This window comes from Leuresthes tenuis, unplaced genomic scaffold (assembly GCF_036924035.1).
Source record: "Leuresthes tenuis unplaced genomic scaffold, fLeuTen1.0.hap1 SCAF_19, whole genome shotgun sequence".
NCBI lineage: Eukaryota > Metazoa > Chordata > Actinopteri > Atheriniformes > Atherinopsidae > Leuresthes > Leuresthes tenuis.
Genome location: NW_027325373.1, coordinates 5,118,938 through 5,146,471, shown reverse-complemented (window position 1 = coordinate 5,146,471; position 27,534 = coordinate 5,118,938). Strand labels below are relative to the sequence as shown.

Sequence of the window (27,534 nt, the reverse complement as noted above, 5' to 3'; positions counted from 1 at the left end):
TGATCCTCGTTTGAGTAAAAGGTTTATATTGAAGTAATCCAGCAAGAGGCAATAGAACGGGTTCGCTGTTAGCATTTCTTATTTTAAAGATCCAAAGGAATCTACTTTCCCAAGTGGATTCTAACTGTGATTAATAGTTTGGGTCAATCAACGTCAGACACAGCTACTTTTTCTAAATGTTTTTTTTTCCCTATAGCTTTCCTCTCTGTTATCATCTCTCAGCAAGATAAGACTCGGTTAGCAATGCCTGACATCACACTCGTGCACCAATCCAAACAAAGCAGCAGACTGATCGGTCGGTGGGTTGTTTGCTAACATGTGCAAACAACCACACTCATGCGGTCCTTATAAAACAGATTCTCCAGATTATTACAGCTGAAGGGTGCAGCCAGTAGAAATAAACAGCAGATAATTATTCATCATCTTGTTTGGGTTTGTTTTTTTTCCCACTTAGCTGCTTCACTTAAAGCATCCAGACAAAAGAGGCTTTGTGTTGACACGCAATCAACACTAAACTCCAGTTATCAATTATGGGTAGTTAAAAACATTGCCGAGGAAACACGAGCACCATATGGCTGCTCTTTTCAATTTGTAGATGACATTTCCTTCTCTAAGACCTCGATTGGTTTCTAGCTTTGTGAGTCACTTCCTGGCATTTGAAAATAATTCCTTTATGGCTTAATGGACATAGTAAAAGGATTCCTCGCTTTAAAACTAAGCTCTCTCAGTACACACAATAACTAAAAGAAAAAGCTGTCTAAATATCATGTTCATGAGCAGTGAATGTCGATTTAAAAAGAAAAAAAACGGGTATTTCATGGTGTTTCTCTCCAGGTACTCCGGCTTTCTCCCACCGTCCAATAACATGCATGTTAGGTTAATTGGTGTCTCTAAAATTGTCCGTAGGAGTGAGTGTGAGCGTATGTGTGGTTGTTTGTCTCTGTGTGGCCCGGTGATGGACTGGTGACCTGTCCAGGATGTACCCTGCCTCTCGCCCGATGACGGTGAGGATAGGCTCCACCCCCCCCACCCCCCCGACAGTTGGATTAAGCAGGCATAGAAAATAGATTAATCAATGGATGGATGGATGGGATGTTACAACATGTCTTTGTTTGATGTAGGGCAAAAGAAAAAAAATAGTGCTGACGACAAATTCAGATAGCAACAAATGAGGTTTGATTATTTATAGATCTGAAAATAGAAATGTGCGACAAAGGTGAAACACTGATTTGCACTAAATCCAACCTCTATGAGGGGATTTCAATTACAGGATAGATACAACACAATGCTCTGGTACACTGTGGAGTTAATTACATGCTTGAGTTATTGAAGCAGAGAATAAAACGCATATTCCTTTTTCTTTTGTCCACTGTTCATGAAGAAAAGAGGCACGGACTTGCTTCCCTAAAGGGCAGCGGTGGAACACTCTCCACAAGAAAGTGGCTAGTTTGATAGTTGAATAATCTACAGCAGAGAGAACGTCTAGGTCAAACGTCAAACTTTCTACGTCACGTGACAGCTTGGGTTATACAGCACTATGGAAAATGATGAGACTGATGTTTAATGCCAGAGGTTTGTGTCTCTGGTAGAAATCTGAACAAACCAAATATCGGCTACACCAGAAGGTAGAGAAGGTGGCACAAAGGTTCAACTGGCCTATATTCTTATGAGCACAGTTTTAGTGAGGAGGATAAAGTCACTATCTTTGCATTGCTCATGAATGCTCTCTTTTATATTACTTTGTCATTTTGGGGCCATCTGGTTAACATCTGTGACAGCAAACTTCCAACAGCTGCTAACAAATGACAACAGCCAGCGAGTTAATGAGACAACAATGAACATTAGACCAGAGTTAAGGGCCCTCCTAGATTGATTGTTTCTGTGGATTTCTGTCAGTATCAGGTGCTGCATGAACGGTTTAATGTTCTGTCCTTCTTGCCACCCCCTCTCTCTCACACACACACACACACACACACACACACACACACACACACACACACACACACACACCCCCCCCCAGTGGAAACTAACTTGCACAGCACTGAGAATAAGACAGCCTTATCCATTTTGGATTGTTGTTTTCATTTCCTCAAAGGTCGGCGCCGTCAAGATGGCGTGCAATCGGTCAGCACCGCAAATGTGCATGACGAAGTTCATCAGGGACGATGGCGTGATCTGTTATTTCTGCAGCTCACGGAAAGATGTTGCATCCGAGTCGTTTGGCGATCTCTGCTGCACTTCCAAATTTCCGACTGACTTTTTTTTCTGCTTCACTTTCTCTCTTATTTATTCGATTCAGTTTGTTCTGGAAGTTCAACGGGCACCGATACCACTTCCCTTCAGCTCGGTTAAGCTGAACACGGGGCGTTGGGAAAGTTACTCATCCTTGTTTGGACTCACAGTCGACCTGACGCGCCCTGACCGCCTGCCTCTACATATCATCATGCAATAAGCTGTCAAGGACAAAAAAAGTGAGCCCTGGTAGTAAAGCAGAGTTGCTTTGATTGATCTTTTTAGTTATTTCTTTTTTAAATAATCCACTACACTTCTCATTATTGTGAAAATCAATCATCCGTGCTCAAAAAGGGTTTTTTGCACTTGCATATCAAGAAGCACCGGCAGGATGTATTAGTGATTTTAAAGAAGAACAGTCTTAATTAAAACTTGGATCTTGACTTTTTACATTTTAAAAACCGATTGCAGTAATCCTCATGAATCAAGCTCTGAAATCAAACTGACTTTGCCTCTGACTCTGGCTCTGGGGGATTTCTTTACGATGTAGAAGTGTTTTTATGAATACTGATGTGCCCAAGTCGGAATGCAAGGTTTGTAAAGGGATATGAATTTTGCATCAATGTCAATTTACGTCAAATAATTTCAGCAAAGAAGGGTTATTGTCACCTTATGACAATAACATGATGGCAGGGAAATGCAAAAGGAAAAAAACCTGAGGCCCACTTCAGTTACAGAGCTTGAGTGTCGCGCTTCCCTGAGCAAGGAGAAAAAGAGGAAACTAAGATCCACTAGACTGAGCTGCATTTGGGATTAAAATTGACTTCTTTTGTTTTTTCACTGACAAAACGTGGATCACCTGTTCTTCTGGGAAATGACCCTTTTTGGAAGCTGAGGACGAAGTACATACATTTTAATCACCCTTCCCTATATATTTCAGTTCCATAAACACCTATTTTGTTCAACTCGAAGGCATCTAATAACAAAATCATTCACCGCACAAACCAGGAATTTGATGACTAAGATTGCTCTGTTCCTTGTGGCTATTGAGTCATGCCTGGACGAGGAATGCACAGTTATCAGAACACACGAGAGAACACGGTGAATCCATCAGCACAGTGATATGCTTTGATATCAGCAGATTGGCAGCCAGTCTGAGAGGAAAACAACAGAACCGCGATGGGTCATAAAGCAAATCTAAATTTTAAAGCTTTTCTTAAGGGGAAAGGAGTCTTATCTACTGAACTTTGAGCTTAACAAAGAGACCGAACAGAATGCCCTCTGCCAGAGAAGCCGCTCTGTCCGTTGGCCTTTTTGTGTCATAATAAAAAAAGAGAATTGATCACAGAAAAGTTCCCTTTCTGCCACAAACGCTTTCTGTCACCAGGTGATCCGAGTCAATACAGGAAAGAACACACCAGGTGAGATGAGCCGAGGGCTGGCGGTGTCAGAACAGCACGGTGTCTGGTTCTGGCTCAGCAGAGCAGCTGCTTTGATGCCCCGAGAGCGATGAAAACTCAGTGCAATCTTTCTGTGCTTTAGTGGAGCGCTGCATGCTGGGAAGGCCAAAGCGAGGAGCAGGCTTCTGTAGATTCATTGAAGGAAGTAGGCCTGTGGGTGAAAAAAAAAAAAAAAGAAATGTGTCAGTTTTTCATATCCTATCAGAGATGTTGTGTCTCTAAATGTCTGCGCCCTGTGAGTTTCCTCCCCTCAGTCTGTAACACCCAGAAATCTGCATCCACAGTTTATGGGCTGGATATTAAACTGCCAAGGCAGGTTTTGACCTTTCTCGAAATTTGTTTTCCAGAAATAAATAACAAATGTTACCTGGATAAAATTGCCTTTTAGCCTGTTAAATGTTCAATTCGACCATAAATGCCAAGCTGCCTAAACAAGACAACAGATGCATGTTAAAGGGGATTAAAGGTGATTTATTATGGACAACTTTTTCATTGTTTAAGAACACTTAGACCATTAGCTGTTTACAGTGTGGCAAGAGACCAAATCTCTCCATCTATCTACCTTCCTACCTACACATGCAGAAATACACACTCAACTTTTTGCACATTCTTCAGAATATTTCTTGTGTTCATAAGTAAAAATGGCTTTCAAGGCCTTTCGGTTTTTGTTTTTTTAAATTTTCCTTTGTTTTGCTCGTTAAGCTACTTAACACCGGCCCATCAATCATTTGAGCTTAAAAAAGGAAAGAAGCATATAAAAGACAAGGATTAAACCAGCGTCGTGTTTCCACATAACAGACAATTCCTCTAAAAAAAATGATCAGGGATAAGCACAGGACTGAAAATTGATGCTGGAATTCAAAGAAAAACTTTGAAATCCCTCAGAAAGCCTGGAGACGTATTGCTCTGTATTACACTTTAAAAGATTACAAAAACTTCAGGTCTGGTTGCCTGGAGAGAATGTGCGTAAAAAAATCTCAGGACTTTTTAACAATTCTGTGTAACATTTAAGAAACGTGAGCATTTGTTATATCTGCAGCAACATTTTGAGTAATAATTAAGAGTGAACAGTTGATACACGGGTATTAGGGCTTCATGTTCACCACAGCTGACACAAACGCTGCTCATGCTACAACGTGCATGGTTGGATTCATACTGCAAGCCATCTCTGGGTGGCACCAAAATGATTACAGATAAAGGCCTTTATTGACAGCTGTGATCAAAACGACCGCAGAATCTTCATTGTGATGCTCTTTTACAGCAGAACTCTTAGTTCATTTCACTGGTGATTATCTGTCTGCAGTACCGTTTTCTGTCGTTTTTCCGGCGGTACCTGAAGCAAAACATGAACCGTAGTTCTCAGTAAGAAAATGTAAAAGCTCACCATCATGGTCTCCAGGCTGTGAGCAGTTATCAGCAGCATCCCACTCATAATTCTCATCCACAGAGGGCTTTCTCCTAAAGAGGCCACAAAACATCACTTAATAGCAAATATATAAACACAGCTGGGATGTTTAATGCACACTCATGCACTCAGTAATGTCTACAAATGGCAAAGCTCTTCCATTAAACTATATGTCAAGAGAGAGTTCACCCAGTTTAGCACAATTTGCTTGTCTCTTCTAATCTAAACAGTTTCACATTTGCTTTATGGTTTTTAAAGCCGAATATACTGGTAGAATAGGGAAATCTGAGCTATTCTGTCCAACCAAGACACTTTACACTTCTGCATTTTACTCCATTTCAACAGATTTTTTTTTCAATTCTTACTGGTCAAAGACACTTTAAATATGAAAGTTGCTCATTGTTTATCTTCTTTTCATGTTGCTCACACTCTACATCAAATAACACCATGATCCAAACAGAATTACACACCAATGCACTCAGACTTTTACTAATTTCCTTTTATAGTAACTTTTTCACCTTGGAATCGACATTGGCCCATTTTCCTCCACAGTTTTCCCTCAGCCATTATGCACTATAATACCTTTGCCTTGGGTCCACTTGGTGACTGTGCTTGTCCAGTGCGCTGCCCTGGGTGTCCTCTACAGTCTCAGGTGAGCTGACGAGGGTCGGGGAAAGTTGACACAAGGAAAGGCGCCTGTTTGTGGCCTCCATGCTGCCTCTGCCACTGCTGGCATAACTGCTGTAGCTGCTCCCAGACTCTGGCACTCCCTCGTAGTCTCCTGCCTCCACCTCCAGCAACTCTTGGTCTCTGTTGTTGGGCTGTAAGCACGTGGGAGCTTCCTTCAAGACGTAACCTGCTTCATTCATTGCATCCTGATAGGCTACTGGCCATTTGACACGGTCAGCTGATAGGGATGCAGATCTTCTTGGCTCGTAGCGGCCAGACATGCCGGAATTAGGTACCAGTCTTTGTGGACTGCTCCTTTGAGATAAATGGTCCACAGCAGGAGGTGAATGGAGGGCTGTTTGGATAGCTGGAGGTAAATTTGAAGGCGATTTGGAGGTATATCTGTGAGGGGAGTTGTGAGGTTTGCAGAATAGAGAGTCTGTTTGACTGGATGATGCAACAGAGCAGTTCTCCTGGCTGAGAGAGTCTATCCACGCAGCTGGTGGGAGAAAACTTCTCAGCTGTCTCCTTGAGGGCAGGCTCTGACTTCGCTGTTTACGGTCCCAGACTCTTGACGCTGGTCTCACAGCTCTCCAGAGTTCTGGTTCTGAAGGTTGCGGAGAATGTTGGACCCTGTTCATGTTGTCCACTGAAGCAGGGCTACGGCAGTTGAAGCTTGTGCTCCTCCTCATGACATCATGCCGGCCTTTTTGAGCCAGCGAGCACCCATGTTGGACATGAGATGCAATTCTGTGGTGCAGCATGGGCTTCGTAGGCCGCGATACGCACACCTCCAACTCTGGCTCATCTACACTCATTTCAACACACAGGCCTTCACCGGTGAGTTCAGGGAACGTCGCCTCCAATCCTGAAGAGTCTGGCACAGCATCAAGAGTCAAATGACATCTTTCATCGTATCTATTATTATAAAAAGACGACGTTGAAAGGTTGCCACTTCTGACATTGTTCTGTGGCTGCACCTCAGAGTATGAATCATTTGTTTGAATGTCTAAGACTTTGGATTGGGCTGAATTATCATAGCCCTCTGGTGCTGCCTCTAGTCTTTCATGTCCCTGGTGCTTTGAGGAGAGGTGTGTGAGAGTTAACCTTTCTTTCAAAAAACGGCCTGCCTCCTCAGAGTGGACAGAGGTTTGTTTGTCCAAGAGTGGATAAGGATGATTGTTGGACTTATAATAAGAAGGAGCCAAAGGTGAAGATGTGCTGAGACGTTTCCTTGACATAATTAGATCTGGCTGGGAAACAAGATTATGGGCTTCCCAGTTGACAGAAGAAGATGAGAATAGGCTCTGGGACAGACCAGAGCTCTCCTTGATGCCTTGACGATGTCTGTTGGGCAAGGTGCTGCTCTTGTATTCCCACACAAGCTCCCCACCGGTGTCCTCCCTGCTCTCTGTGTCCAACTGCTCACTTTTCATTTCTCTCAGGGAGTTTCTCTCTAGCGTGTACCTCTGGAGCTCCCTCTCCAGTTCTTCTCTCTCCTGAGCCAGTTTCAGACAACGACTCAGGTTCCCTTTCTCCCGGTCATGTTCCATTTGGAGCACCAAAGCGCTAGCCCTTGTAGACGGCTGACCGAGGCCAGCTCGGATATGTGGGAGCACTGGAAATATTGGAGTTAGTCGTCTGTTGTGATGACGCATGGTAGCCAGACTACTGTTCGAGCACATGCTGCTGAGATCAGGAAAGCCATCATAGCTTGCCATGTGATCCACAGCAAATGGGCTGTGATGTGGCAGCTGGGCCATGCCACACGTCTGACTTGTGGAATCATCCTCCGCTTTGCAAGGCGGGAAATCAACAGAGAGCACAAACGGCAGCTCTTTTCTGTCTTCCCCCTCCGACTGCAGTGAAACAGACCTTCTGATTGTGGCATACTGGTCATACCGCACTTTCTTTCTGCTGTCAACACTCATAGTGTCATGATTGTACGCTGGAACTGTGAATCGCCCATCAGGACCTCGAGAGATCATCTCTATTGAAGGAGAAATTAGAGAAGTCGTCTTAGTGAGGCGTCCTCTACTGTAGTTGGACGCAAGGTGCTTGCGCCGATGATGATTCTCGACGCTGAGGTAGGAACCATCTGTCTGCAAGGACGAGGAGGTGGTGGTGATGGTAGAGGAAGCTGTGGGATAGAGGGAGGTGGCTGGGAGTAGGCTTTTCTTCAACAAACTGTCTGGACTGCTGCTGCCTGAAGTCTTTCTGTGAGAAGAAGAGGGAGAGAGAGGAGTCAGGAGAAAATTGTCAAAAGAAAAAAACAGAGGTGTAAGTAGGAGAGAAACAGCCTGCAAAAAACAAACTGAGTAAGAGTGGAAGAGAGGGCACTAGAGATGTAGACAGAGGAAGACGAAGAAAGCAGCCGCAGCGATAAGATGAAGATGAGGAAGAAAAATACGATAATACAGAATGAAAGGGAAAGGTCAAAGAGAGGCTTTACAATGAAATGATAAAGGGGTACTTACATTGATGTGGAGCAATTATAGATGGCTGGAAGGGGCTCTGAAAGGGATGAAGAGGTGCAAGATGGTATCTGACTCATTAGGATACAACCACACTGACCAAGATGTAAAAACATAATCAACTCTAATAAGAGCCCATTAAAGGGCCCGAGGCACCCTGGCTTGTCTAAAAGTTAATTACACCTACATTTGTCAGCCACTAATGAGAAATTACCCTAATTAGCAAGTAATGTAAATGACATCAATAACTTTTACAACAGGATGGACGAGTAGGGGACAAGAGGAGCTCCGAATCCATGAAGAAGATTCTGATTTATATCATGGCGAGGAGTGCCTTCAATATTTTATTGAATAAATGATGATATTCATGATGCAGTTCATCTAAGTGAGTGTCTGCTGAGTCTACAGAGTGAGGCGTGGAGGGGTTTTACCATCCTTCTTCCTTCTGTGGCGTCGATCCCTCCTGCGGCTGATGACACAGGCGGACCCAAGCAGCAAGACCAGTGCCAAGCACATGAGGCCAACTCCGCCAAGCACAGCGCCCAGTAATGACTCCGGGACGAACTCCAGGAGCCGGGATGTGGCGGGGTTTGATATCTCCATCCCTGTGATATCATTTCAACAGTTATGAATATGGATAAAAATTAAAAGAAGTTAAGTGTTATCGTAAAGTTTAACCATAAGGGAAAAAAAGTTAGGTAGGTAGGTAGGTAGGTAGGTAGGTAGGTAGGTAGGTAGGTAGGTAGGTAGGTAGGTAGGTAGGTAGGTAGGTAGGTAGGTAGGTAGGTAGGTAGGTAGGTAGGTAGGTAGGTAGGTAGGTAGGTAGGTAGGTAGGTAGGTAGGTAGGTTGTAGTACTGTACAAAAAATCTTTACCCCCCTCTCATTTCTTTATATTTTTCTTCAAAGCAGCCAGACATTCTTGTAACCTCTTAAAGTGGTCTTGAGCGATAGTTCTCCAGGCTTCTTGCAGGTCTTTCAAAGTTTTCCTTTGGACATTGGCTGCTTTTTCACTCATCTTCAGTTAAGTGCTTGTACACATACCAGACAAATGAGCAAAGAGCCAATTTCGAACAGAATTTAAAACTGCAATAACACATACGCTGTTCACTTTCGTTTACTTGGGTCTGTGAAAAAAGCTGAAAACTTATCCTGACATGGTGTGCAATGTCTTTAAAAAACAGGTCTTATGAAGTGATGAATCCTCCCAAGTGCCCAAATTTGAACATTAATAAAGCAGTGTGGGATCATCTGACAGAGAACGGAACAAAAGGCAGCCGACATCCAAAGAAGAGCTTTGGGATGTCCTTCAAGAAGCCTGGAGAACTATTCCTGAAGACTATTAAAGAGATGACAGAAAGCTGGTCTGAGAGCTGTGTTGGAGAATAAAGGAGCTCGGACCAAATATCAACCTTTTCATCCATTAGAATTGGACAAACTCTGAATTTGCTTTAGATACCCTATTTACCTTTATTTCTACTGATTATTTAAATGAATCACTGCCCCTTTTCCTGTTTTCCTGGTAATATATAAAGAGTGTGCGAGTGCTCAAAACACTTGCACAGAACTGTAAATAAAAAATAAAAAATAAAATCCATTCTTGATGCATTTAATTTGTTTTTAAGATGGATATTCAACAATGCACCTTTCTGTTAAAGTCATAAAAACGGAATTTATATTTTTTGTAAATTTGAAAAATGACATTATGTTTGGTTTTCCACTCAAAAGACAAAAAGTTTTATTCATCAAGCTCATCGTTATAAATGATCTGTTTAGACCTACTGACATGACAAAGAAAGATTACCGGTTTGAGCAATTTAATCACTAATCTACATCCCTGATGAGCATCATTATCATCGTCAGATCATGCACACGTTTGAGGAATTTGCTCAGTCAGACACCAACCAGAGAGTAGAATTAAATCCATGGTTGTGGTTGCTGTGCCAGTCCCTGGGTAACACCAGTGGGAATTGTGAAGCCCTTTGGTTCAGTCAGAGTCCTATATCTAATGTAACATTCATGCCACATTCATATTAAAATGTGGAAAAAAGTTTATTCTTAACACTGTCGAGGAGTTATTAGAGGAGCTATTTCTATCGCTCAGGCTTCTAATGGACAGCCATCCCTGGAGCCCTGCTCTAATTTTGGTCTAATGATGGTAACAGAGGGACAGGAGAAGAAACGTGGAAAGTGGGAAAAGAGTCAGCCAAGGAGACCGAGCGAGGAGGATGGTTTGAAATAAAAGGTGGGGCAAGGCTGCAAAGGGGGCAGGCTTGCTCTCATACACCTACCGGTTGTGGAGACATTGACTGATGGACTGGGCTCACTCAGCAACTCCCCACGACGAGAAAGCAGCCGCAGCTCGTACACACAGTCCTGAGACCGCCATCAGCACACACATAAACACACACAGCAGGGAGGACAGAGGATGAAACACACTTTGTCAACACACGACTGTGCCTGCAATGCTAATGAAGTTCATTTGAATTCATGTAGGCTCATACAGGAGAGAGAAAAGGAAGATTAAACGGGCAGCAGGAAGAAAAGGCAGCACAGGCAGGGTGGAAGAGCACAGAAAAGTGATGACTGCCATGTCGTGTGCATAATTGAGAGTGTACAAAATAAAATCACTCATGGTAAAAAAAAAAAAAAAAAAAAAAAATAGCATTTAACATGCAGTATTGACTGATTAGGCACACAGGGAGCAGGGCGGCTGGATTGTTACCTTGTGTAGACCCGGAACCACCATTTCGCTCCTGTTGGCACTGATGTCTTCATCCAAATTAAACCACTCCCCTCCCTCGTTGCGGGATTGGAGAACAAAGCCTGTGATGGGGGGCTGCTGTGCTTCAGGAAGGGACCATTGCAGAATAACACCTGCTGAGCCCTGATTAGCAGACAGCGATGCAGGAGGCTTTAGTTTATTTCTTCTCAGTGGATGATCTAATGCAGAGAGAATGAGAAAGACTTTCAGTCAATCAGTGTGATACATTCTGGTGGAAAAATTAAATTACAGCAGAGGAAATTGCACCTGACACCAATGCTCAACCTTGAGCATTTGAGGGGAGTAAGAGGAAGTCTGATGTTAGTTCTGAACTGTAACTTTGCTTTCAAGTCTGTTTGGTATGCTAAAATCCAAGAAAAAAAAATTCTAGTTAGTACTGTAAGTATTTTTAGGGTATAAAAAAATGAGGGAAGGACTCCAAACTTTAAGTCTAAAATGTACCTCTCTAGACATATAGAAATTGCTTCACCAATATCAACATCCACACGCTTACCGCTGAACACTGGCAACAGTCACAAGTTGCATCAGGAACCTTTGTAATGGGATTAACCCAATGAAAACACTGTTCTCAGTCGTACTGGTATTGTAAAAAAGTCACAACACATTCTCAAGATAAAAACAGCTGTTCTACTTGTCAAATCACAGCTGAATAAATGACGAGAACAGACAAAGTCCCATTCGCTTTCTGCAACGCTTACTCAAAAACTGTCCAAAGTCCAGAGGAATGACCCCAAGGTTCACCTGAGCATTTCTCGTCAGATTAAATGTAACCTAGCTAATATACAAACCAGAGAGAGGAAATCACTATTTACTCCTTGTACACAAAATTCTCTGTACTGTTCTAGGTACCCGATGATTTGAAGTACTGTTATCTTTCCAGAAACTGCAGCTCCTAGTAGACGCAGAGGCAGTAGTGTGTCTTCACTGAAGCCTTGCATTAGCCTAAATGCTAACTTAGTTGAACGTTTGGACGAATGGCATTGCTCCTGTCACAGTCAGTGTTTTTTGGTCTGTGTTTTGCTGTTCTGATTTCCCTCATGGTCTGGTTTCGTTCACATCGCAGTGTGTCTTGCTTCCTGTCTCTTTGTGTTTCCTGTAAAGCTGACGTCCTGTTCTTGTTTTACACCAGGATTCGTTTAGCTAATCGCTACCACCTGCCTTTTGTAAGTCCTTTGCTCTCTCTGTATAAAACTTGGTTTCCTTTATTCATCTTCAGATCCTCGACAGCACCTGGAGTTTTATGTTCTTGTTAGTTCTTGATAATAAGTATTGCGTTTGTCCTGCCTTGACAGTGCCTTTCGTTAGTTTGACCTTCAGCCTTTTTTAATGATTTTTTAAATGTCAAATCATGAGGCCAAATCTGTTGCGTCATCAGTGCGAGGCTGTAAGCAGTAGGATTCATGTGTGAATGTGGTAATATGGCTTATATAGTAGAACAGTTTGAGCAGTTGATGACATCAGAAAAAGTCCAACATAAATTCCTTCCATTTAGCACACGTCTACCAGCAGATGCTTCATCAAAGGCATTTTCACACATCTCAGCTGTGAACTCTCTTCCCAGAATGATCAAATGTTTCTGGCAGAAAAAAAAAAACAGGATTTGACAGACCTCAACATTCACCACCCAATTCTTAAATAGGGGAAGGTAGAGAACAAAGCACAAACGATTATATCAGACAATTAGTTTGGAAGAGAGGAGCAGTACCGAAGGATGTCTCATGTATGAATGTTGAGTTTGCTGCAATATTTTTGATAATTCAACGAGGAGCCTTTTAAGCATTCACCCCACTGCTGGAAAACAGTATATACAGTTTGATTTAAACTTGACCTTTAACAACTTTAACAACCTGACCTTTAGTTTTATTTTAGTGAACAAAATTATTGCTTTTTTTTTTTTCTTTTTTTAAAATTTTATATGAAGGAACGTAAGGAATAGTCAGTGAATCACAAAAAGCATGACACCGCAAGGCTCGGTCTGTGTAAATTTCTCTGATAGTGAGTGTGTGAAATTTCATGGGAGAAGGGAGAGCGATAACATTCCTCCAGAGCCCATGGCCTAGTTGGACATAACATAGAACACTGGATTCCAACCATCAAATTGGATCAAAACTTAAAAATAGGCTGCAGTGGGTTCTGAAATTAGATTCTTCTACATAATTCTGTTTTGATTATATCATGGATAAGATACTGGATATAAAAAAGTGTGTCTTCACCATTTCTAATGAGGACTGGGATACTTGTGACTTAACAAATTCAGAATTTTCTTAATACCAGCAGAGAGGAGAAGTGTGGATTTCAGGATGAAAAACTGGAATAAAACTTTAAAGATTGTAATAAGATACATTTGTTTTATGCAGTATACATTTATCTATAGATATATACATAAATATTGATTTATTAAGCTGCTGCAAAGATAAACTAAGTTGGGTAGAGCTCATAAAGTATGAGGAAAACTGACTTTAACCTTTAGAAAATACACCCTGAAACACCTGTAAATTTCTAACAAAATACCATATTTAATCTTCACATTTATCATAATTGATTAACATTTTGAATCCCTTGAATTAGCATTCATTTAAATTGCTCATAGAATTACTTTTAATTTGTTAAGTTTTTCTGTGTGTTTCTTAATTCAGGAAAGTAGGGGACTGTCCTGACCCAAGGTCCACGCAGTGGCGGTCTCGCTGAAGGAACTTTGACTCTCATACCTTGACCATCAGATTCTCATTCCCTCAACCGGAATGAGATAAAGTAATGAAAAAAAAAACTCACCTTCAACCACTCCAGTGGTAAAACTTTAAACTTAAACTTTAAAGTTAAGGCAATAGCCCGGCAGTGAAATTTAACAAAACTAGCTTATGTTTTGGGGAAAATGCAAACTATCCTCTCCAATAATGATACCAACTGGTAGCTCAACTGATTAGTGTACAGAGGCTAAAAGTCCTGGATGCAGCTGACCTGGTTTTGAGTGCAGGTTTAGGCCCTTTGCTGCATGTCATCCCCCTCTTTCTGCCCCATTTCCAGTCAAGCAACTTTCAATAAACAAACTAATCCTAAAATTTTAAATCACACTATCAGGCAAGCTGTGTGTTCACTCAGGTGCCAGCTGGTGACTGTGGACATTGAACCAACTAAATAACATATCCTCCTAAGTCCTAGCCTCGACGAGTCGACACAGACACTAACCGCAAGAATTTAGTATACAGATCAGCAAGCATATTGACCAACCATTAGCTACACCTAATATTGGCCTTAGGGTCAGTTACTCACAGAATTAATTTGTTGCGTTTAATATGTGCTCACTGCTGGCAATGTTTACCCTTTTAAGAAGTGACAGTGGACTGATAGCTAAGTTTTCAGCATGTTTTGTCATGGCTCAGAGGAAACAGAGGATTGGACTGACCCAAGGTTTTTGCAGTTGTGATCTCGCTGAAGGGCCCTGTTCCAATTTTATTCTGAGACAAGATGCTGAACTGGTAGTCTGTGGCAGGAGACAGGCCTGACACTTGCAGCCTGGTGCCAGATGAAAGAGGAACGGGCACAGAGAACCAGTCCTGCTTCCCTTCATTATTACCAGCTGAAATCTTCTTCACCCTGCAGAGAAAGAGAGACCAAGAGAGGCGGAGTGAAAACAAAAGCGTGGCGGGGAAGTCTGGGAGTCTGGTTTTATGGAACATGACAGAAAAGTAGGTTTCATTAATCATTCATGCTCATCATCAGTTCCAGATATCGTGGCAGAGGCAGCACTGATGTATTCCTGAAATTGCACAAAGAGCTTGCAACTCCATTTATGAGTGATTTTCATGTTTCTGCCAAAGCTTCTAAAGGTTCTACAGTTACTTGACCCTCAGGCTTTAAAAAAAGAAAAACCTCTGCACCTATTCAGAAGCGGAGAAAGAATGTTCAAGTGAAGCTGATAAGGCCTTTTTGAAGATGACGACTTTGAATTAACTGCAGTGTTGTGTTTCTTTATAAGAAAGGGCAGGATAACAAAAGCAGATGCTTTGACCCCCCAAAGTATTCAATCATGTATTTTTTTTTTATTTATTTTGGGTTATAGTAGTTTCAGCCCTCTATATAAACCGTGGTGCAATCAAAGCTCTCTTTTACACGCACAAGAGCAGTTCAGCACACATAATGGCTGTTACTGTCGGCACGATGGTGGTCACATCCATAAAGCAATACACAAGAGCAGAGAGTCGAAAAACTGACAAGAGCTTGTGGTCTTCATGTCTCTTCTGTTCCGTAGTAATGGCTTCTGCACGTGAGTGCTTAATATGCCGTGAATAAATGTGCCCCCAGAACTGTTGTCGCTGGCAAACATGTGCACAACATCGTTGAAATTGCTTCAGTGGAATCCACAAAGCACTAACAAAGCTGTCTGCTCTCAACATTGGGCCTTCATGGAAACTAATTCCTGTTGAAATGTCAAAGGGAAAAACCTTCACATTGTATGATGTTAAAGCTCTTGCAACTATTGATCTTTTGCTTTTCTCATCATTGAGTGTTCTCTCTTATAATAAGGGTCAAAACATGTCAAGTTGTCAAAGCCAAGATGAGCAGCTGAGACTTGTTTGCTTTCATTTGTGGATCCGTTATTACATTTTTCATGTCATTTGCATTTATTTCTGTGCATCTAACTGCACAACTGACCCATTTCCTTCTCAGGTACTGAGACAGATTATCGCATGTTATTCTCAAGCAGCACACGTGGGTTAGAGTGGGATTACAACAAGCATTAGAAGTCTGCTGCGCATCCTCAGTTTAATTTTCGACCCCCAAAAAAGAAAACCTACAGTTTTGTATTAGGAAGTTAAAAAATTATCTCCTTAAACAGCTTTTTAAAGACTTATTTGTTCAAGAACATTTCTATCACAGCGGTTACATCAAAAACACAAAGCCTTCAAGCATACTAAATGCATTCATTTGTGATTACTAAGCCAGTATAAAAACACTGACTCACAGAAAAAAAAATGAAAATAACAAGCGTACTCCACTCTCTTTTATCAGTAAACCTCTATTGTAGCTAGCATGGCCACTGCATTATAGAGTTATGCTCTGCAGCAGTTTTTCAATGTAGCTGCCAAGAGGTGATAACAGATCAATTAAGTCCTCATCCTGGAGATCAATAGAGTAATACAAACGCTGTCGATGGCTGCCATGGCTACAGCCCGAGAAGAAGGTGGGCGGCTTTTCACTCACCAAACTGAAAATGTCTGTACTGATCCTCCGTCAAAGCCAGCCTCCCAGGATAAGTTGGCCTGCTTCACCCCGGGAGAGATGGACAGAGAGGTAGCCGCATGGGGACTGGTTCCTGTAATGGAGGGAGTGGAGAGGATGGTTGATGGAAATCGGCCAGCTCTTCAACTACCTGATACAGCAAGAGTTTAGAGGCCATCTCTTGATGTACCACATTTATACATCGGAGGCGGAGTGGAGGCACAGGCATCCGGCCTGCGCTGGGTATAACAGGTTTACACAGAAAACTATTTAGGAAAGAGAAGTCAAGCTAAGAAAATGGGGACAGCTCACGTAACCAATGTTCTTATAGTATTGTTAGATAAAACTCACCCAGGACAAAAACTTGTGTGCGTGCCGTCACTGAGGCCACGCGATTAGAGGCGCTGCACTCCCACTCCCCATGGTGGTCCTTGGTTAGAGGCTGGAGCAGCAGAGATCCGTTGGGTTCGATGGAGTAAGAAATGTGACGAACCAGGTCGACCTAATGACAATATCAAAATGATTCACACAAAACTCGAAATGTAAGATTCACACAGTGCGAGCAGGCAAGGAAAGTTCAAAGTACGATTGAATATATTCAGTGCATACAAGTACAAAAAGTTTAAAAGCCTGACTGTGACAGGCATAATATACACATCTGAGATCATACTGCCTACTTCTAATATGCAGTACAGTCTAAATTAATTGGAAGGGTGAATTTATTCCAATCAGTACACTGGTAAACATACAACTGCAGACACTGACGACAATAGTTATGGTATGACTTCGCCAATTAAATGACTGTAAACTGCGTGAGAAAATGTTGACACGTGGTCTTAAAGCAACACTAGAGAAGTGTGTGAACCTCACAACTCTGTGGTTCTGACTGGTTCAGAGGTACACTGGCTTTTGTTTAGTGCATTCCCGGGCTCACACGAAAACAGTGCGTTAAATCTCACAACCGCAGGATGTGTTTAGCCATCTAACAAAATGAAAGAGAGCAACTTCGTAAGGAATTCAACTATATCAGCACACACTTACTCACTTACTCAAATGTAGGAGTTATTTATACCCAAACAGCTTTATCTGGCCAAATTAGTCCAGCTTAGAAGCTCAGTTTAGTGTAATTTCAGTAAAAGTAACATGTTTGTATTAAAGTCTGGTTTTGAGACGAACACAAACTTCTTCGGACCGCACACTGTTTTGAAACAACGTTTCTTTAGTTGAGAAAGGAGTGATAAGGCAAAGACACACCGGTGAGCCTGTTCTGAAGAGCTATTAGCTCTCGCAGCTAACTGTTGCTAAGATACTATAAGAATATTCCTTTCAAGATCAGCTTCATGTTAAATTTGAGGTTGTAAACTTTGTAAAGGGACTTCGTTATACTCTCACCTTGATTGTAGTGAAAAGGGATGTTAAAGAAAACACAAATGCACTGATGTCTGTGGGTCGTGTCGCAGTGTGGTTACTGGCCTTCTTAAACTATTGAAATGGCAGTGATCTTTACCTCTGTAATGCTACTTATTTCTGCATAAAAAATGTATGATCATGATGGCACTATACATGGCAGCTGAGGAAATCCCACAGACTTGACTGTGAAATGGCTGTACAGTACAACTACAACCCAACATGCTGCAGAGCTGCTTCTCCAAGTCTCCCTTAAAGAAGAGATGAAGGAAGACTTGAAAATGAATATATTAGACATGAATTGCTCTCTTCTGGCAAGCTAAACAAAAGCATTTGCCAGCAATCAAAACACACGCCTCCTACATTGTATTGCTCTAACAGATAGTACTGCCCACAAGCTAAGGTCAAGTGCAGTTATGTAGGATGGGAGGGGTTCCCCAGTCACCCTGAAACATGTGTGATTGGATAAATGTATGCATACAATCTGAGTGTAGGATGAGTCATCATGAGTCAAATGGACGCAGGACAGGAATGTGGAAAACCATAACATATAAGAGTGTGCTGCTATGTAAAAACAAGCTTGCTGTGACATTATTTCCATCTTAGCAGTTGTTGGTAAATGCTTTCTAGATATTAAACTGATAACAATAAACTGCTCTTCCTCCCAGAAGCCCCCCCTTCATTTAAAGAAATGTATAGCTTCAGTAATGCAACCAAATTGTGAGAGTAGCTCATATCTATGTAAGTCATTTGATGATTCAGTGAACAGAACATCGACAACCACAGATTGTAGCTAAATATGCCCCAAATCCTGACCAAGGAGATAGCGGTGAGCACATGAAAGCAAGCCAAAAGCCTGGTTTTCCACTCCACACAAACTTTATAGTTCAAGCCAGTGAAAATGTTCACCCTGGAAGTCTATGTGCAAAACTACCACTCCAGTGCAAAACTGCCTTTACATGTGGCCACTAGGTGCAAACGCAAAAGACCACAGAAAAACCTGCGGCTATCAAGAAAACAGGAACAGCGTATTCATCTGCTTATCTGGTGTCTCTGCCTGATATCCACGTTACCTTATTAGGTCAACAAATCTAATCAAATACATTTGCTGTGCCATAAACCCTGCTGATGAAGATTCTTCTACTTCATCTTTATCACAGAGTTTGTGTATATTATTGAGGTGAGTACAATATCATGAACCCCTTTAAAATGTTATGCACTCCCACCCACTCACATTGTGTGTGTGTGTGTGTGTTTTCTACCATTACAAACAATGATATGAACTTGGGGGAAATCAGGTTGGCAAGGAATGACCTTTGTGCAAATTGTCCTTAGAACATTTCTTTACTTTGTTGTGACATTAGCTAAGCACATTTTAAAATATAAAACGTTTGCAGTGCCATAAATAAAATATGACAGCTTACTTATTAAATACCCAGCAGACGGTGATTTACCTTGCTCCAGGTCACTTTAATTGTTGGCTCCGCATTTCCTTGACAGGGGATAAGCAGTGTTCTACCAGCCTCCTGTTTGTATTGCTTCTCTGGACCGATGCTGAATGATGGGGGGTCCTGCGAATTACCAAAGCAATATAGCTGAATCAAGGAGATTGTGGCAGTGCCAGCAATGGATTTCAAGACTGAATTGCTCCCGCTTTGGAAAAGATTATCTTAGCAACAAAAGGATTAGCCACACAATTAACTCCCGGTTGTGCCACCATTGTGGTGGCAGTCTTAGTTGACTTCCATTAATGTCAGAGAGCCCACATGTCAGTGCGAAAAGGTCAATAGAATGTCGTTTCTGTTAAGAGTTTTAATTTGCTGTGACGGACGCAGTCGTGGATAATTAAAATACATCGAAGTCGACGGGTAGATTCATTGGTTTGAGTGAGTTTTTAGGGCATGCGTGGCCAAGAATGTGGTGTTTTTTTGAAGCATGAAAGACATTCTGCCTCTCGTGAGTCGTGACGGATTACAACGGCTTCGAGTGGTTCTCAGTGTATGTCTGAAAAGTGACCAAGGTGGCGCACACCAACCTGTAAAACTACGCTGGTTTCCCCCGATGCACCCATGCTGCCATAGCTGTTGTGCGGAGTACACCTGTACACGCCTGCCGCATCCTCGTTGACCGTTGCCATCACCAAAGAGCCGGCGGCTTTTAAGGTCCATCCTGGATACTGAGAGGAAGGCAAAGTTATCACACCACTCCGACAACTACAAAAGAAAGGAGCGAGTACTCACAATCTTGATGGATATGTGCATAAATTTCATGCTGGGAGTGTGCAGAAATCTATAAGAGCCAGAAGGCAGGGATTCTGCAACCACTCCACAGTAACGTACAAGCTCCTCAGCTGTGTTTGAGGGATTTACAGAAATACTTTGAAATACTTCATTCACCAAAAGGCACTTCCAATCTTCTTTAAAGATATGCATTATTTATTGCTGTCACAAGCTTTGCATGGCAGCAGATCTTCTTTTCTTCTCATTAGAAAAGTTGATTTTTACTTTTTTTTTTTTAATTCCCCTGTTCAGTGAATCCTAACAGACATAACAGAAATGTTCTGTACAGCCTTCATGATCACCTTTGGAGTATTTGCATCAAAAGCAATTTTTGGAGTCATTTTTCCCCCACTAAGCCGCAATGAAAGGTGAGCTTTACGGTTTGACTGCTCAAAAAGATTCCCACTTAGTTTAATGAAGTAAAAATGCTACTATTCTCCCTGGGTTAAAGCTGTAAGCATCACTGTGTGTATGCGAGCTTGTGACAACCGCAGCAGAATTAGGATAATTGGCTGAATAACAGCCTGACTCCAGCCCCCATGTCCTGCACTACAGGAATCTATCACGTCTCCCATGGTGCCTCTGATCCGACGACGTGTCGGTTGCTCACACCAAAGCGCTGAAGAGTCGGCGTGTAAATGTGAGGGGAGAAAGAGCAGGGTCACACTTTTGCATAAAAATGAAAAGGAAAGTGGTGATTTTAAAAGCTAATACAGAGAGATCTCAAACTGAAAGAGATATATGAGGGACTATGGTTTTCCCAGTCAGGAAAAATGAGGATGACAAAGGGTTAAACAAAATGCAGGGATGTCCCCGCTCCAGCTCCCTGATCTGTCTTAGTTCCTTCAGTCATCTTTCCAATGAGGTGTGCAAAAGATTGAAGAGAAAGAGGGAAAAAACAAGAGTAATTCCTTTGAGCTTGCTACCAAAGCTTTTAAGATCGAACACATTGCCTGTATTCATTAAAATACGTGTGCCTGAATGGCCTTCCGCTGGAAATCAGAGCGCACATTTCCATCACATTTCCTACATATGTGTGCAGACTGTGTTGCTCTGCAGGAAACATGAATGGGTTCAATTTAAAAGTCAACTGTCACTTCACAGATACCAGCAGTGCTGTCATTCAAGGCTCAGCCACAGTCTCCCTGTTAGATTTACTGCGCAAGGAATCAATATGTGAAGGTGTGTCGACCACACACAACAAGGAACAGAAATGTAAGTTTTAGGCACGCAGTGAAAGTTGAGCACTGTTATTTTCATTACCAAGGACAAGTCGAGAGGTTCTCCATCTTTGATCCAGTCCACATGGAGCAGCGGAGGCTGAGCCGCTGCTGGGCAGGGGAGCACACCCTCCATACCTGTGGGAAGGTATGTTTCTTTGGGCATCTGAAGTGCCTGGGCTGGGTCTGAGTGAATGAGAAGGATGATTTGATTTTAATTGAATTACTGTTTCAGAAGAGTAAAATCAGAACGTTATAGAGTTTCAACAGATGATGACTGCTGTTTAAATCTCTGTTAACTTCTTCATCTCATTTGCAAAGTTCAGTTTCATAAAAACACGCTGCTGCTCATTCTGACCCCCCCCCCCGTTCTTCTTTTCTTCCACTATACAATTGGATCAGTTTAGCCTGAAATTAAGCTGAGCAAACACTGAGAATTTTATTGCATTTTGTAAACCGTAAAGCCTGTAAGTGATGCAGCCCCTCTCATTTCTTTATAAAAAAAGTGAAAATTAAAGGGGATGAATGGGACAAATAGTTAATCATTTAGCTTGGTGAAATGGTTGTGTGGGCTCTAACTTACACAGTCATTCTAAATACGGGCAGCAAACATGGGAGTGAACATTAATAATGAACTTTCAGTTTTTACTGTTTTTGGTTTAGGCATGTTAATATGTTGTGTTTCCATCACTCCCTCTGTTATGTTGATCTTCCAGGTTAAAGCCCTGAGGGTGGGAAGTGCATCATTAAAAACCATTTGTCATATATATGTGTTTTTCGCCCAGTTTCAGCAGAAATCGTGTAATAGGCACATCCGTACACTAAAGTAGCTTTATTCTATGGGTGAAGACTGTGAGGTGGGAAGGTATCCCCTGGCCTTTTATTTGGTATAGTTCAGCAATGCCAACCATGGATTTTGAAGTCCTGATCAATCATGAGTGGGGAGGAAAGTTGAAGAGTGAAAGGACTTTGGGAAATCTGCAGGATAACCTTTGAACTAACAATCTTTTGCATGTTAGTCAGTGGAGTAACACCACCCTCCACCCCACCCCACCGCCCGTTTATAAGCGACCAAATCAATGGTGTGCAACTGGCAAATAACACAACGTGTCGGGTGAACAACATCAAGATGCAGCAAAACGTGGTCGTCGAACCTCCTCACCAACGCGGTGCTGACATAAAATGTGAGTGTATGCAGCTTCTCCGTATAGATAAAGGAAGTTAGAGTGAATAACAGAATTACCGTCGCATTTTGAAGCCTTGTTTGTGAAACTACAGGAAAATAAGGCAGCTATTCATACTTTCTGTGATCAGTTTAGTGCCTACAGGTTGAGCAGGCGCTTCATCTTGGGATCTTTTCCATGTATATGGTTGTATGTAATGGTAACTTCATGAAAGCCTTTGAATGCACTGCTGGATATAAAATACGTACGCATCACTGTGAGAACGGCAGAGGCGGCTGGCGGAGTCAGCAGGCCGTTGGTAGGAATACAAGTGTAGTTCCCGGAGTCCTCCGGGATGAGACTGGAGATAAGTAGAGTCCCATCCACCATGATCTTCACACGTGACTTCAGAGACCTTTAAAAACACACGTGGGAATTCATCAGTAGGAAAAAATATAAACCAGCCACTTCAGAGCAAGAGTGAAATATTGCACCTTACTCCTGTTCTAGTGAGGTCAAACAGGCTCTCAACAGTGTAGGAGGTTTTTCTTATTTGTTTTTGTTATTCACGACTGTGGACAAATGGACGAAGTGCCCACTCACTCTACATACATTCAATTAGATAAAGAAGCAGATGACTCTACCAGGCTCTGTTGCATGTGTACATTAACAATATGTTTTCTGGGACATCTCAAAATCCAGGGTTTGGGCTCCTAAGCAACCTTTTCATCACTACTCTGTTTTCCCTTCTCCTCCTGATATCAAACATAATTTCCTCATTTTTAGGCTAAAATGTTTCACAATATGGTTTGTCATAGTAACAATGAATCACATGAAAATGTGAAACGGGTCACTTGGAGCAGCTGCAAAAACTCTTTTAAATCAATAATGCACTTTTCATCTACTGCAGGGATGTCCAAAGTTTATTTATAATGATTTATTGTATAATTCAGTGTCTGCGACAACAGACAAGCTTCATTCCAGCAGACAAATCTCTCAAACCCACTGCATTCTACCAGGACACTAAATCAGGAGGCACTCTTTATATCTACAGTATATGCATATATACATAATCCATAAGCAAGTTACAATCTGCAAAAAAACAACAACTTTGGTATATAATGATTTTAGAGCCTTTGTAGAATGTGTACTTTGTGAGCCTCTATTATAAAACTGCTGCCATTTGCACTGTGAACCAACATCACCATCACACGCTGTGGAGTGATACTGCGATCCCGCCATTTATTCGTCCAGCAGTGCATCCTCTGACTGATGGTCCACTCCTCTGTGTTTCCATTAGCTGTGGTGCTGTGCGAGAGAAATTAAAAGGACTTTCTTTTCTGGCATTCTCATACAACACCTCACTATTTTTAAAAAGCAATTACAAAAGAGCTTATTTCCTAAAATTAGTGATGGTTAATCTGAATAATCCTCATGTGATTTACTCAGCTGTTTACGGCGTTATACCGCGTGTCAGCCCTAAAAAGCCTCCCTGAAAAATGTCCTCGTCAAAATGAGGTTGAGCGTTAACTCAAGTGCAGCTATTGTGAATCATGATGCATTTGATATAGAAATACTAAAGAGGAGAGGTGATGCAATCTAAGCCCCACGTCTGCTCATCTGAGTTTAAACCCAGCCGCCGTTTTCTGTGAGTCTTCAGTGGACTGGTAAGTGATATGCTTACCAGATCATGAACCCTTCCCTCCACACTCAGATCTTCTATCTGGCACCGAACATTCCTTTTGATAAAGCTCTCCAGCAGGAAAGCTTGTTCAGTGCTTTTAAAGCGACATGAGTGAAGTGTCTGCAACCACGCCTGGCACATTTACACTGCCTTCTGAAGCTGTTGGGACACACATGTACATGTACTGATGAATGAATGCCAAATAGTCACAATATATAGCCTCGCTTCTCCTTTTCCCCCTCTGGCTGGTGTGAGTTTTGAGCCAGACAGTTTTGGATGTGGGCTTTATCACTCCATGCCTCTCAGGAGCACCGCCCGATACTGCCATTACTAGTCTTAATCCAGACTGTTCTCATCTGTTGTTTCATGATGGGGGAATGAGCTACCAAGTGGAAAAGGTGTAGTCTGTCTCTTTCTTCAAGAACCTTATGAACACCCATCTCTTCAGAGAACACCCTCTCTTCTCCCACCCGAACACACCTAACCAGTACTTCTGTACTTGTTCTACTTATACTCTCATTTACTAGACAGATATTTTTTGGGGATTAGCATTCAATTTAAAGACAATTTCAGTGCTGTTTAATCACATAAGTCACTTTAGTTAGAAACCATCTGCTAAATGACTACTTGTATTGCAAATTGAATGGACAAGACACACATGGCTATGGCTTGGAGGAGGAAGGTAATCCAACATGTAAGACATGCTTATGACTAGAGGCTGCCAGAGGAGGCAATTCCTCCAAACAAGATTTCACATCTATATAAAGCACCTCACATCTGTCTTGTAAATTAACTTTTGCAACCAGGTAGGGTTAACAAGTCTAGGCTTGCTACCAAGGCAGACAGCATGGCTAATTAACTAGCCACCATCAGCTAGTTACCCTCCTAATGCTACCTCACAACGCAGCAAAGTGCTATTTTTCTACATTAGTTGTTTCACTCTTGCACTATGATTACGGTAAATTTACCTGGTGTCGATTCTATAAATTTCATTAAGTCTCCACTGTGCATTTGTTAAAATGACACCATTTTTTAAAGCAGCCTTCTTGTTAACTGGTGTTTGTGCAAATTGCCTTTTTCAGTGCTTGCAGAGAGAGCACAAGTCAGTGCACGTGTCTTTCGCTCCTTATGTGTGCAACACCATTGAAATACCAATTTTACATAACTGTTTAATCATCTCAAAGCAGCACTTGTGGTAGCAGTATTTGTGATTTTACATCAAATTAGATTGTGTGTAATGTATTACTAAAGTTTATGTTTATTTCAGTAATATACACACACGTTTATTAATGTTCCATATACAGTATTCTTTGTGTTCAACTGAAAACTTTGTTTTTCATTCAGACAATTCAAACTACATACCATTAATCTGCTCAAGGTTATCAAACCATCAGAATCTCATGCTGGCCCATGCCCATTTGTCTGGTGTTAGTCCTTCACCAGCCACCTCATTTTTAGCATTTCACACAACTGGTACCTTGACTTCACTGTAACCTTCAGGTGTTTTTCATATCAACATGTGGACGCTGCCTTGTTCTCTACAACCAAACAGACACACAACACCAAAGCTAAATAATCTGCAGCAAAAATCCAAAAAGAAAACCTGTGCTCTGACTTAAAATAACTGACATCAAATGTCATGCTCAGAGGAAGAAACCTTCGTGTCTTTGCTTTTCTTTTTTCTTTCTTTCATTTTATCTCTTTTTATGCCGATATGAATTTCACAAGGTAAGAAGGAGGAATGGCAAGAATTTTGCCCATGTACAGCTCTCTGCAGGGCGGATACAGCGGAGGAATAAAGCATTCTTTCATTAGAGGCAGACTTGGCTACATCGAAACGCCTCTGTTTTTTTGCTCGGGTCCACCAAGGAAGCTTTAGATTTTTGAGTTTCAAAATTAAATGGCTGATCATTTTCTTTCCAATAACTTAGTTTAGTCTGGTTTGGTGTTTCATCTAATTAGAAAAGCACAGCCAGAGTCTAAAAGAACAGGTACTTCTTGTTTAAACACTCACACTGCACTGATCTGACCATTTTTTGAGTCAGTCTGGGATTACATGAAAACACTAAAACAGATGCAATTTATAACAAGTAACTACTTTCATCCATCCATTGTCTATACACGCTTATTTCACTTCAGGGTCACAGGAGGCTGAAGCCTATCCCAGCCGTCATTGGGCGAGAGGCGGGGTACAGTCGCCAATCCATCACAGGGCCACAAAGAGACAAAGGAGACCAACGCTTACTCCTAGGGTCAATTTAGAATCATCAATTAACCTAACGTGCATGTTTTTGGAATGTGGGAGGAGGCCAGACTACCCAGAGAGAACTCATGTATGTACGGGAAGAACACGCATCCTCCATGCAGACAGGCCCCAGCAGGGATTCGAAGCAGGAACCCTCTTGCTGTGAGGCGACAGCGCTAACCACCACACCAACGTGCAGCCCAATAAAAACCATGTGGCATTATTTTTTTAAAGCATTATTTTTTTGAAAGCATTCTTTACTTTAGTGACAGTGTCACACAGCTTGGCAAACAATGCTGGGTTCACACCACACAATCTACTCCGTCTTATGCTACAGAAAGTTTTGGGTCAAAGCATCATTCTTTAGCGTCATTGAAGCATTAGAAACATTTTACATTTGCTAGCTCGTGTTGCTATTTCAGTGCCAGCTAAAGTTAGTTAGCACACTTTCAGAAAAATTAAATCATGCATGCAGGGACATCCAACATGCAAAAAAATGCAGCTTCAGTGTGACTTTCATGAAAAATTCATCTCATAGCTGACTTTCTCAAACCTGACTGGCAGATGTTTTGAGTGTGTGATAAATAATGAAGTTATACTAACATATAAAATTGATGGGTTACACTCCAATTTAGACTGATAATGGACTTTTGGGGCTGATCCCCATAATAAGTTTGGTGAAGTAAAAAATTGTGGAATCAACATTTGGACAAGCATACACACAAACATTAATAATAAAGCGTGGCAACACGAGGGCTGGAGTTATGTTAAAATTACATAGAAAAGTAAAAGCAGCGGAGTCATCGTTTTTCAACTTCATCTGTGAATTTCTAAGCCAACACTACTAAATACCTCCACCAAGGCGGAGTGAAAAAAACAATCTGGATACAGAGGTGGATCTAGGTTTCAGGTCTCAGATATAGTTTGTATGCATGTTTGTCTACAACCTTTTTTTTTTTTTTATCCTGATAAATAAATAAAAAAGAGACTAACAATCAAACTGAACCGACAACATAACCTGATGTCATCTTCTTTTGCACAGTCTGCCGCACATCTCGTGCCTGTGAATCCTAACACATACTTATATTATAGCTTATATCTAACTTCCCTGTTTTAATGTGCTCCTTTTGCTTATTTATCTACCTTTTGTTCATTTTTTTGCTGTCTAAATGATTTGGCAGTCTTGCTTTTTTTTGTAAAGCACTTTGTGGTAAACTTGAGTTTGAAAGGTGCTATTTAAATAATAATTTGAGTTGAGTCTGCTTTAGCACTGCTGCGTCCTCTGCAGGAAAT

At 41.7% G+C, this 27,534-nt stretch overlaps 1 protein-coding gene across 1 annotated transcript in view; it reads right to left on the bottom strand.

Moving 5' to 3' along the window:
• Positions 1-130: 130 nt before the first annotated feature.
• Positions 131-27,534, bottom strand: part of igsf9a (immunoglobulin superfamily, member 9a) — a 55,052-nt gene continuing 27,648 nt past the window's right edge. Inside the window, exons 8-21 of the mRNA XM_072371647.1 lie at positions 22,582-22,727; positions 21,193-21,335; positions 19,686-19,826; positions 19,105-19,221; positions 16,595-16,745; positions 16,226-16,337; positions 14,427-14,617; positions 10,964-11,181; positions 10,530-10,614; positions 8,672-8,845; positions 8,244-8,280; positions 5,680-7,983; positions 5,077-5,150; positions 131-3,843 (exon numbers count right to left, since the gene is read on the bottom strand). Coding sequence (XP_072227748.1) covers positions 3,680-3,843; positions 5,077-5,150; positions 5,680-7,983; positions 8,244-8,280; positions 8,672-8,845; positions 10,530-10,614; positions 10,964-11,181; positions 14,427-14,617; positions 16,226-16,337; positions 16,595-16,745; positions 19,105-19,221; positions 19,686-19,826; positions 21,193-21,335; positions 22,582-22,727 — 4,057 coding nt within the window. The 3' untranslated portion in view covers positions 131-3,679. The remainder of the gene's footprint in view (positions 3,844-5,076; positions 5,151-5,679; positions 7,984-8,243; positions 8,281-8,671; positions 8,846-10,529; positions 10,615-10,963; positions 11,182-14,426; positions 14,618-16,225; positions 16,338-16,594; positions 16,746-19,104; positions 19,222-19,685; positions 19,827-21,192; positions 21,336-22,581; positions 22,728-27,534) is intronic.